The sequence below is a fragment of the Miniopterus schreibersii genome (assembly GCF_964146895.1).
Source record: "Miniopterus schreibersii genome assembly, chromosome: 4".
Classification (NCBI taxonomy): domain Eukaryota; kingdom Metazoa; phylum Chordata; class Mammalia; order Chiroptera; family Miniopteridae; genus Miniopterus; species Miniopterus schreibersii.
In genome coordinates, this window is record NC_138105.1 from 16,426,593 (window position 1) to 16,439,671 (window position 13,079).

General features: G+C 44.9%; 1 protein-coding gene across 5 annotated transcripts in view; it reads right to left on the reverse strand.

Moving 5' to 3' along the window:
- Nucleotides 1–13,079, reverse strand: part of ARHGAP26 (Rho GTPase activating protein 26) — a 405,589-nt gene that overhangs the window by 279,100 nt on the left and 113,410 nt on the right. For all 5 annotated transcript variants that reach the window (XM_081134784.1, XM_081134783.1, XM_081134782.1 and 2 more), the window contains exon 6: nucleotides 7,894–8,004. In XM_081134784.1, coding sequence (XP_080990910.1) covers nucleotides 7,894–8,004 — 111 coding nt within the window. The remainder of the gene's footprint in view (nucleotides 1–7,893; nucleotides 8,005–13,079) is intronic.

A 13,079-nucleotide genomic window follows, 5' to 3' on the forward strand; every position in this document is an offset into this window, starting at 1 on the left:
TGTCTTCCCAACGACCTCTTAGGTAAGTATGCTGTTATCTTCATTTTAATAATGAGGAAACAGATTCAGAGAGATTAAGTAACTTGCCCCAAAACACACAGTAAGTGGTAGGCAGGATTTGAAACCAGATCTCCTTGACCAATATCCAAGCTCTTACCCTATGAACCTCACCACCTCCTAAGAAAATAGTTTTGTCAGAAAGTGAAGACCAGAGCTCCAAATTAGTCTTCTTCTAAGATGTTTGTAATATCAGGTTATTATGCAGAAGAGTGTGGTCATAATTGATAACCAACAAGAAAGGGAGTAAAGGAAGCTGGTGTGGTCCGAGTCTGAAGTCTAACAGGCAAAGTCAAACCAAAAAGTCATCTAGGTCAGACTTCAGCTCAAGTGTTTCTCAGCTTTCCCTACACTATTCAAAGGCAAACGCTATGGACTCCTTTATTAAAATACTCCCATGTTCCCACATTTTCAGGTATGATGGTTTCCCTAAAATCTCATTTAAATTGCCTCAGGCTAAAGGCAAATCCATTCATTGTTTAGTCTTGTCTTCCGTGAAGAGTGAAAACATCTGTTCACCAAAATTCTTACAACACATACCTTCATATACTTAAAAACTAGCAATGTCCTTGCCCTGGGCCCCGGCCAGCCTTCCCCTCTCCAAGCTAAATAAACGTTCCTGCGATCTTTTCTCTGAGCCTAACGCAGGCCTCACTGTTGTTTGGCTGCCCTGGCCCCTCCCCGAGTTCTACACATCTTGTCTCACTTCCAAATCTCAACCTGAGAAAGGGTTATAATCAAAGCTTGAACAAGGTTTGGGAGAACCAGAGCCTCACCTCCCTCATAGGCTCAGCTCTACTGCATTGGGGGACCATCCCTGCTCTGACTTGAACTTCTGTGCTGACGCACGCGTTCTGACCTCCCTGACCGCCTCTATCACGTTACATCACAGCTGCTTTACTGTATGTTGTGTTTAGTTTTTCAGTCCCCGAATGACTAAGCCTTTACTTATTAACCATGGTCTCACTTACTTTCACCTAAGTCTCCTTTTCTGAGAGGCAGCCCTAATAACGTGGTTGAGGGAACTCACTCCACCCCCACTACCCGCCACCTTGCTGGGGACAAAAACGGGAAGCGTCAAGGTATGTGCTATGCTGCCTGAGGTCCGAGGGAAGACCAGTCTTCGGGCTAAGCCACAGGCCCACCCAGTTTATCAAAGAGCTCTACAGGGCAAGTCAGACAATCCAGCTTACAACAATGTGGTGCCTTAACTTCCCACCGCCACTGTCCCTGGATCACCTATCCCCTGAGATCCTCATGGCAGGTGGGAGAGCACTGCTGAGTCCTTTGGCTACAAAAAAACATCTAGTGGCACCACAGATAGATCCCTCACCTAAATCAATGAATGGGCGGTAAGTCACAGAGAGTCACTCAAGACTAATGAGAAAACTCTTTGCTTCAAAGATGACCGAGCCTTTGGACTTACTCTATAGAGAACACTTTTTTGAGAAGGCCCATACTTTTCCTCCTAGATGGCTCCAGTAATATATAAGAAGGGGCTCGTATGCCAAACCTAGTGTCAATATTCACAATGAAAACTGTTCTAGCTCTTCATTCCCTGCTGTCCTTGAATGCTGCACCCTTCACTTTTCCAAGGCACAGAACTATCCTCTACTGGACAATAAAGCAGAAGATAAGCAGCTAATTCTAAGGTCATTCCTCCTATTAACTCTGATTTATCCCTCCCCTAAAGTCAACAAAGCCTCTCTTGCTTAGGGTAATTAAACATCTCAGACAGCTCACTCAGATGCACCTGGGCACACGCACAAGCGCTCCAAAGGCTTTAGATGAAGGCCTAATGGCTTCATTTTAACTTGATTACCTCTGTAAAAGAGCCTGGGGAGGCCCTGGACAGGATGCCACAGACCAAAGAGAAAGAATGAAGACCTGCAATGGGGCAGCAGCAGTGAGAAAAGACAGGAAGGCAGGACACCCGGGCACACACACAAGCGCTACCAATATTTATTTTGGTTTTCATTTCCTCCTACCGAAGGATAATCATGCCTGATCATCCATTTTTCTACAGAAAATGATTCCTTAGACATTGCTATCTTCGGCCCACTTTCCCTTCTTTGTCCCCTGGTAGCATCTTTTCTGAACACCCCCCACCTGCTGACATACCCCTTCCCACACACTGTATGAACCTCTGAACCTATGACCCAGTGGGAAATGGAAGTCCACTCCTCCGGGGCCAGGCGAGGCCCAGAGAAGGACTCTGGAGATGGAAAGATCTGTCTGCCTCAAAGAAATGTTTCTACTCAAACACACAGGAAGAGCTTGCTGTAGCCTCTCCTAGTTGTCAGATAAGAGAAGTCAACATGCCCACCCAGGCTCCTCCCTAAACTGTCACAGCACAACCAAGGAAAGACCAAGAAAAAGGCCTTCCCACCTCTATTTGCCTTCTTCATCCATCACTGTTTTCCTCAGGAATTGATTATAAAATATATCTATTCCTATCTCCTCGCTCACAACATAGATCTAAGTTACTTTTTTAAAACATAAGCAAAAATGTAACTCTTTCATTGAGTGCTGGCTGCATCATTCTGGAATATCTGATAAATTTAGGTTGTTTCCACTCATAGAACAGAGCTGCTGCTATGGGTTAAATTATGTAGCCACTCCCCTACCTCCATCCCATCCGGCCAAAAGATGTTTAAGTCCTAACCCCCAATACCTCAAGATGTGATTCTAGAAATAGGCTCTTTTACAGAGGTAATAAAGTTAAAATGAAGCCATTAGGCCTTAATTTAAAATGACTGGTATCGCCCAGCCAGGCGTGGCTCAGCGGTTGAGCATCGACCTAGGATCCAGGCGATCAGGGTTCAATTCCCGGTCAGGGCACAGGCCCGGGTTGCGGGCTGCAGCCGATCAATGACTCTCTCATCATTGATGTTTCTATCTCTCTGTCTCCCTCTCTTTTCCTCTCTCTGAAATCAATAAAGATATATTTAAAAAAAAATAAAAATAAATAAAATAAAATTACTGGTATCCTTACAAAAAGGGGAAATGTGGACACAGAGACGGAAGACAGCCATGTAAAGACGAGGGATAGGACGGACACACCTACAATGGAGGAATGCCGAATACTTCCAGCAAACCACCAGAAACTGGGAAGAGGAAAGCAAGGATAATTTCCCTGCAGGTTTCGGAGGGAGTGTGCCCTACTGACATCTTGATCTTAGACTTCTTGCCTCTAGAGCTATGAGGCAATAAATTTCTGTTGCTCTAAGGCACCTGGTTGTGGTACCTGGCTACAAGCAGCCCTAGCAAACTACGGTAGCTGCCAAGAAGCATTTATTCATACAACAAAAAGGACAGACAGTGGAGTGATGGAAAGCTGGGCTGGATATGCCATGTAACTGCCTTCAGCTCATCTTTTACAGGAGGTTAATAATGCCACCTACTACTGCACTGGGTTGTGTAGACTGAGGTCATCTAGGAAATGGGCATAGCACAGGATTGTGGGCAGGAGCTGCTCAGCAAGAGAGAGATAATCAGACTGATGTGTTAGAAGATGCACTGTGGTAACTGGATTCAGGCCAGGCTGGAGAAGGGGGAAGCCTGGGGCAGGACGCCACAGACCAAAGAGAAAGAATAAAGACCTGCAACGGGGCAGAAGCAGTGAGAAAGGACAGCAAGGCACGACACTGAGGAACACTCGGGAGGTGAAACACAAGAGGATGCAGAATCTCTGTAGCACGAGGTAACCTTCGATTATGAAAACTCGGGGAACAAATGGAACAGGGCACTTCACCTTCACGAAGTCAGTATGTCATTATCTGCAATCCACATCCCAGAACATTTAGTACAACAAGAAAATGAAGGCTTGCAGGGCACACACACACACAAATATGTACGTATAGTTTAGACCCCAGAAGTCTGATTTTTCTTCCTTGGAACACTAAAATTGTATTTCTTTTTCTGAAGGTCAATAACATCCTGGTACGTGAAGTTACTTTCTAAGAAACAAATTAACATAGTCGATGAGCATGAGGACTCCTTGAATAGCTAGAAGACTCCCTTGACTGCAACCAACTCAAACTATGTGACCTTGGAGAAGGAAATAAATGTGCTTCCATTTCTTTACCTGAAAACAGATATTAAAAACAGCACCTACTCTCCCAGATAGTATAAGGATGAGATGATGTAACTCAGGTAAAGATGTTGATACCAGCAGATGCACGAGTATCAGCCAGTACCGGTTGTTACTTCATGTTCTTTTGTACAGTGTAGGCCAGTGGCTCAAACTTTAACATGCAGCAGAATCACCTAGAGGACTTACTAAAAACAGATTACTGGGCCCCAGCTCCAAATTGGGGTGGAGCCTGAGAATTTGCATTTCTAAGACTCTGAGAACCACTTATCTAGCCAGTGGCATTTTCATTCTATGAAATTCTTCTCCCTCTTCTCCACAGCTCCTGAAGCCACGAAGAAGAAAGGAAGGATAACTAACTGGAAGCTACAGAGACGCTGCATCCTCTTGTGTTTCACCTCCCGAGTGTTCCTCAGTGTCCTGCCTTCCTGTCCTTTCTTACATGGCATATCCAGCCCAGCTTTCCATCACTCCACTGTCTGTCCTTTTTGTTGTATGAATAAATGCTTCTTGGCAGCTACCGTGGTTTGCTAGGGCTGCTTATAGCCAGGTACCACAACCAGGTGCCTTAGAGCAACAGAAATTTATTGCCTCATAGCTCTAGAGGCAAGAAGTCTAAGATCAAGGTGTCAGTAGGGCACACTCCCTCCAAAACCTGCAGGGAAATTATCCTTGCTTTCCTCTTCCAGCTGCCCGGAAGCTGGTGTGTTCACAAACAAGACCTTCTGTAGAAAAGTGAAGGTTAAACATCCGAATCCTACATCCAGCCTCTCACCTGACCCATTTAATTTAACTTTGGGTGAGTCTCTTCATTCTAACATGAGGCCAGAAACTTTTTTCATTAGGTTTCCAGGTGCCTCACTTTACGACTTGAGAAACACCTGCCAGCCACAATGGTTTTCTACTCTTTACATTCCTCTGCCACTTCTATACCACCCGGCCTGTCCAACCTGGCACCGAGCTGCCTACTGCCTTAGCTACCTCTCTACTATATGCATTTTGTGTCCCCAGTGAGGCAGTGAGCTCCTCAGACACAGCAGAGGGGCCTTCGGCATTTCCTATGGTCGTCCGTAAATAAATGCTTTTAGATTTACTATTTACATTAAAATTGGTAGACCTTGTTAATATTGGGACTTGAGTATTTGTTCCTTTGAGGGGACTGTGGGCAGCCAAAGGTTATAGAGTCATCGACCTCAGATAAAAAAATAACTAACTGGATGCTAATGAGTAATTATATAATAAATATAGAAAATTGGGTGCTAATTAGGTTAGCTCCGTCCTAAGCATCTTACATGGACAAACTCAGTTAATCCCCATAACATCTTTATATGGTAGGTGGTATTACTTACGAATTTTGCAGATGAGGGAACTGAGGCTCAGCAGAATAAATAACTTCCCCCAAGAACAAACAGCTAGAAAATGGCTGAGCTGGGAGCTAAATCTAGGCAGTCTGGCTCTAGAGCCCTAAACAATGATGCTATACCACCTCTCAGAAAACTCAATACACTGGTACACTACAAGAGAATGCTGGGAAATAGAAGGATAAACCCTTGCAGATTTCTTGGAGGAAAAACAAACAGTAAAAGGAGGAAGAAAGAAGAGGAAGGAAGCCCACCTAAATTGGCAGGCTCACCCAGCTGAGCCCAGCCCAGATTGGGTGAACCCCACAGGGCTATAAAAAATAAATGCCTCTTGTTGTATGAGGTTTTCGTGATGATTTGTCACCCAGCAAGAGCTAAAAGATGCAATATTTGATTCACTAGGCATACCTACTGAGAGATCAAAGTGGACCAAAAAAACCTCAGCTAAAAATGTAGGATGGGCCAGTTAAAATGCAACCATCCAAATTAGGCAACTATAGAGTAATATCAGTCAACATGTTCTGTATAACGTAAGGATGGTGCAAATCGCACTGTGTTTTCTTCCACTGGAAACTCTAGTAACAGCAAGTAAAAATGCCAAAGGCTAATTCTGCGACAGCACTTTAATTTCTGCCCTGACCACAGAAAACAGTCTTCAGTAAACCTCTGACTGAAAGCCTGGCTTTGACACCCCTGTGCCCCTAGCAGGGAAACCGACGAGCTTGCTTTCTGACAAATGGCTTCTCCCACCTCCCACGCCCTACTGTGGCGGAGACCACAGCTAGATAGGAAGTTGGCTCTAAAGTTTCCAATATTCAGATAAGAAGACTGAAGTAATGACAGACTTTTAAAAATTTGCCAGATAAGGTGGCTGTGAGTGGAATTCCAATATCATAGTCCCAGTATAGTAAAAGACATAACTATCAAATTCCAAAACTATCTGGAGTCTTGATAAAACTATTAGCAGGTCTACATGCTTTAAAAGTATCCCAAAAGTTTGTTAACTAGACATGGGGCACAAGACACTCTCTACTAAAAAGAGTAGTCATTTTCTTTCAATTTCTTATAGTTTTAGTCTTACTTGTTCAAGAGAATCACTCTTTCTTAACTCTAGGTAGAGAAGAATCTTTTTTTTAAATATATCTTTATTGATTTCAGAGAGAGGAAAGGAGAGAAAGAGAGAGATACAAACATCAATGATGAGAGAGTCATTGATCGGCTGCAGCCCGAAACCTGGACATGTGTCCTGACCGGGAATCGAACCCCGATCGCCTGGATCCTAGGTCGATGCTCAACCGCTGAGTCACGCCCGGCCGGGCGAGAAGAATCTTATTTGAACCCTGGATGGTGGCCTGGTTGGTTGGAACACTGCCCAGTATACCAAAAGGTTGCAGGTTCAATTCCTAGTTAGGGCACATACCTAGGTTGCAGGTTTGATCCCAGTCGGGGTGCATTCAGAAGGCAACCAACCAATTAATGTTTCTCTCACATCGATGTTTCTCTCTCTCTCCCTCCCTTCCTCTCAGTCTAAAATCAATAAAAACATATCCTTGGGTGGGAATTTAAAAAATAATAATCTTATTTGTATAGAGATCCCAGGCAAGTCTAAATGAGAAGCTGCATTTTGACTGAAAAATGCAAGGTCTGCAACAGTTCTGAATTGAGACCTGCATGATCTTCTGGTGTTTCTGTGAACTCTTCTGAACAGTGCCACAGTGGGGTGGGGCAGCACCATGCCTGCATGAAACCGCAACCAGGATGGGGTGGCCTAAACCACCGCCAGACTTGCTCCCCCACTACGACCTTTCATGGCCACCGGGACAGCGCCCAAGTCCAAGTCCCATCCCGGTGCACCCAGCAGACTCTCCATGCTGGTTGGCTATAACGTCTAAAGCGAGAAATCGCTTTATAAAGCATCTTTTAATGCACGAAAGGGACGAAGAGGGGCTTTGAACTCAGGAGGCAAAAGCGAAAGAAAGGTAGCATGTACATTCTCCTGTTTCCTGGGTTACTACTACCTCTGGATTATTTGAGGGAGGAAGGCGGGAGAGGGGACGAAAGTTAAGGTGTAATCACTATTGATTGGCAAAATGAAAACTCCTCCCCTCCCTTATTTTCACTCATTCCACCAGCAAACCAGAGGGGCCATGCAGGGTGGCTAGAGGAAGCAACTACTGCTGCTGCGCCACCTCCCCCCTGGGGTTGTACAGGAACGACGACAGGAAAAACCATGTGGCCGGACTGAGAAAGCACTGATCTTTCCAGACGGCACAGCATCAGGGCTGGTGAGCCTCTCCATCAACAGCTTGGATCATCTGCCATCTGAGTAGTGGGAATAAGGGGTGGGGATACAACACCGTTAAACACAGCACAGCTACTCACAGGCTCCACGAACTCAAACATCTTCCTCTCTTGGACTTCCTGCACCTTGAAGACGTACTCCAGGGATACTTCATAGAAATGCTGCCGGACCAGGTCCACCTGGCTGTCTGCCTACAAATAAGATTTCAGAGAAACATCAAGTTACTACCCCCGGAGAGCATTCAGCAAGCAGGCCAGCGAATTCTCTGGAGAGGGGTTATAAAAACAAATCAAACGGCATGAAACAGAAAAAAGAATCCTGGTAACCGTTAGCCAAGCACTTAACTTTGTGCCAGGTACTGTGTCCACAGGTATACATATGTTACCTTATTCGAACCTCATTAACTCTAGTTGTTTAACATTCATCAAATTCCTAAAAAGAAGATGTTATCTTCACCTCTAATTTACAGGAGGAAAGGAAAGTCTGCTCACATTGAGGACCCTGAGGGAGCCAGCACAGGGCAGAGCTGGGACTTCTCTCCTGGTTGATCTGCCTCTGATCATCTTCGGTAAATCACTACGCAGCACCCCCTCCCCACACTAACTCCCCTGACCACCCACAGCCCTCAGATGTCCTCCCTGCTTGGCCTGCCAACTGAAACTGTAACTGGGAAAAGGGGCATTCTGACGACCGGCAAAGGGCCTCCTGGAGTCAGGCAGGATGAAGGAGCCAGAGGAAGTCCTCTGAGAAAACAGCAGAGCCCAGCATCAGTCAGAGAGCTGGCAGAGCGCCGCCTGGGCCGCAGTTGCAGTTCTACCTGTTTCGAGCTGGTGAGACCGGCTCAAGTCATTTATCATCTCTGGACCTCTTTCTCATACCTGGAAGATGGAGATGATAGTATCTGCTCTTGCTCTGAGTAGAGCTGTTTCAAAGAGAAAATCAGCTAAAGGATGCAAACCATCTGAAAACCAGGAAGTGTCCCGGACACCTGGGTTGTGATTATCACCAGGGACATCAGAGTAGATGGGCTTCCATCCCTGCTCCTGCCCTAAGCCAGCCACATCGTCTCTAGGCAGTTCCACTTCTCTCCTAACTGGTCCCCCCAATTTCATTCCCTCCCCTTCCAGTCCAGACTCCACCCAGCAGCCAGAATACCTTTCCCAATATCTAAATCAGATGTTCTCACAGCCCCTTCAATGCCTTTGCCTGGCCTCCACCGCAGTCTGCAACACCGGGTGTGACCTGCCCACTCACCCCACCTCACCCCCTCCCACCCCAACCCACTGTGCTCCAGTCACTCTGGACTCCTTGCTGTTCTCCAACACTCCACACCTCTTTCTTGCCATGCAACCTCTGCACTTGGGGTTCCTTCTGCACCTCTTCCCCTAGATAAATATTCATTTTTTTAACTTCAGTGCACAGTAAGAAATACCTTTTGCATTATGACCTAATAAGCATACATTTATATAATTAAGTGCAATAACACACTTTCATATTTCTCATTCTGTCCAGCCTACTTTACTCTATTTCATGGCCCAGTCGTTCAGATTGTATGACACGCCCACAATTATGGAGCACTTCCCCAGCTTGTCACTCAGCTCGCTCCTTCTCATGCTTCTGGTCTCCGTTCAAATGTTACCTCTTCAGAGCGGCCTTAGTGAACCATGTTACTTTACATAGGTGGGCTCAGGCAGTCTCCATCTTCTCTCCCGCTTTATTTCCTTACACTGTGTAACATTCTCATTTATTCCTCTCTTCTCTTGTGTAATGACTACTGGAATATAAAGTCATAAGAGCAAACACCTCATCTCAATTTTCTGCTTTTCCTTTCCAGTTCCCTGATGGGGTGCCTGACACATAGTAAGCCATCAACAGATACCCGAGGAATGAATGGATTGATCTCTACGTGGCCATCCGGACCCAGCACTCAGAACAAACATGTGACTGAATGCAATTCCAAAGGGAAGGGAAGAAGAAATCCCAAATGGGATGGTATGTGTCTTCCGCCAATGTCCCCTCTCATCTGAGCCACAGAATTCACCGCATCCTTAGCTCCCCCTGCAATGGAATCATAAGCCAGGATTCCAACCACCCGGCAGGCCACGCTAGACAGTTTCCCTGCCTGTTACTTGGGAAACTAAATCTACCAGTTTGTCTGACACCCACCAACCATTCTGTGCTTCTTGGAAAAGAGACATTCTCCTAAACTGTAAGTTCCATGAAGGCAGATCATTCATTTCACCCCCCACCATACACTCAATGCCTGAACAGACTTTTTCACAGACGTGTGCAATGAATATTTGTTGAACGAATAAATATTGTCTCTGAAGCAAGCTTCTGAGCCACTGAAGAATATACTGATTTTTAAGAAGTCATCCACTAGATGGCAGTGTCATTCCATATCTCTGCCCTATAATTTCACTGGCCAGGAATCTAGGCATGGGCTAGGATTTATAAGTATTGAGTTCAGAGCCCTGCAATGGGGGAACAATTCTGGATAGTCAAAGGAAGTAGATTTCATTACATGTGTACTAGGTGTTTAATAATGATCCTTAAAATTGATTTTTTAAATAAATGTGAAGAAAAGCATCACTAAATAGCTGGGAGACCTTGAGCCAATCACTTGACCTCTGCAAGAAACTCAGGTCCTTCAAAGGTAATTTCAGGAGACTCAACCAGATGATCATCTTCTGGCCAGTTCTAGTTGCTTGACACACACTGAATAACAATGGCAGGCAGGCAGGCAGCAGAGCGCCATCCCTGCCTCCCAAGGGAGAGGGAGGCAGAAGAGCATACTGGGTCAAGGGAAAGGGCTCCAGAGTCGGGGGCCAGGGTTCAAATCCTTGCTGAGCAGCTACGGGCAGACTATTAAACATCTCAGAGCCTAAGTTTCTTTAAATGTAAAATAAAAGGGGCACCTCAGAGGGTGGCTGTGAGGAGTTGAGATGATTCCATGTAAAATGCTCAACACAGTACCTGATACATAAATATGCATTCAACATTTGCTGCTATTATTGTTGTTAGTACAAGTATTGTCACTATTATTATTAGATTATTTTGTTTAATTAAGTTCAAGTACAGCCAAATAGTAATGCTTGAGAACAGGCCAGGACTCACAAGAAAGACCTTTAGCCTACTCCTGGCCCTCAAAGTACTTAGAAAGTATGAATGGGTAAAAGACAAGAACACAAAGGACTGTAACAAAAGAACATAATGAAAAAATACCCACTAAGATATATACTGGCAAAGTCTGAGCTACAGACTGAATGTTGGTGCTGCTCCCCATCAATTCATAGGTTGAAACCTATTCCCAATGCGATGGCATCTGGAGGTGGGGCCTTTGGGGGGGTGATCAAGTCATGAGGGTAAGGTCCTCATAAATGGGATTATAAAAGAGACCCGGAGAACTCCCTTAGCCCTCTGGTCATGTAAGGACACAGAAAGAAGACATCTGTCTATGAACCAGGACGCAGGCCTCACCAGACACCAAATCTGCTAGCATCTTAATCTTGAAATCCCAAATTCTCGAACTGAGAGAAATAAATATATGTTGTTTAAAAGCCACCCGGTCTGTGGTACTCCGTGACAGCAGCCCAAGCAGACCGAGGCAGTCAAGAAGAGTACCATCCAACTTGGGAATAGAGGAAGAACAGGTCACTCATAGGGATAATTCTCTACATTTGTGTAACAGCTATAATTTGCCTTCTCATACATGGAGTAGGCAGGACAGGTATTTTATGAGTATTTTACAGAGGGACTACAAGCTCAGAGAGATGAGTACTTTTCCCAGGTCACACAGTGAATACATGGCAGAGCAGGCCTTGAAATAAGGTATCTGTTTGCCAGTCAGTGTTCTGGTCCCTCAATTTTGCTACTCAGGGGGGAGATAATATTGGTATGGCCCTAAAAGATCATGGTGGACTCACCCCAGACCAAGTCGGCAATATCCAGGCATGGAGAGAACAGACTGGGAGGAGAATGCCCTCACTCTGGGGACTGCCACGCCTGTAGGATGCCTGTCCTGTGGGCCTCCCATTATCAGCAGGTGCTAGAACAATACACACTTGCTCAGCTCCTGAATACCTCATCTCACTGCTTAGAAACTGTAGGGCTGGCCAGATCAGGCCATTGTAATCCGCAGCCAAAGACTTCCTTAAAAATAGTTTCCAAACCGTAAGTGCCATATGATGCTAGAGGAATGACAACTAAAAAGTGAGGGCACCAGGACAGAACCTAAATGGAACTATAAACTTATCCTGTATAATCCCATATCCTGAGATATCCTGGCCATATCCCCCTGTAGAGTTGTGAATAGCCTTTATATACTGTGCAGTAAAAATAAGCATTTCTTTAGCTTTCTCTAGCACACCTGGCAAGATTTACTGGAGTAGCTATGCTACTTTAAGAATCACCTCCTCATTCATGTGCTTCCACAGTTCACACCATGTACTCAATTGCTGTTGACTGGCTGGTCAGATCTGGTCTGCAAAGTCCACTATAAATACCAGTGGCTAGAGATGTTGCTGAGTGCTCTTCATCAATCAAACAATTGGTTTAAATACCCAAGCAAAGAGTCCTGAGAACCACACATTCCTAACCGAGGATGTCTAATGAATCCCGGTTGGGCAGGGGTCAGACTCCACCAGCCCCTGAGCTGTCTTCATCTTTCGACTTCTGACCCTGCCCTCTTCATATGAACCTTCACTTCACAAAAGTACTGGCATGATATTCAGTAAAGGAAAAAAACAGAGATTTAAGAATGAGGGCTAGCTTGAAAACCATAGCTCTTTTTAGCATATACCCGAGAAAGGTCAGCAAATTGTTAAGAGTTAAATAAAATGACACTTGTACAGCCAAATTTGGAGTTTCACTAGGACACTGTCCTGTCTCGCAGAAACATAAACTTCCTTGCCACATAAACCTCCCTGAACAAAAGAAAACTAGTCACTGCTCCAGGGCTGCAAAGCTGACTTTTCTTCCCAAGTGAACTACTCTAAGAAAGACCCACCCCATGCAAATCCAAAAAGACCATGGGAAGGTGAGAGAACTGACTTTTTTTTAAACAAGGTTACCAAACCACAAACCATACAAGTGACAATAAAGTACTGCTTTAAAAAAAAAAAAAAAAGACTAACGTCAACATCAAGTACTGGTCGAGATAGATTTTTTAAATTAACATTAACGAAGGATGACCAAAGCGTTTCAGATGCTAGCATTTCAAATCACTGATATAAGGCAGGGAGTCAAAAGGTGAGGAAATACGAGT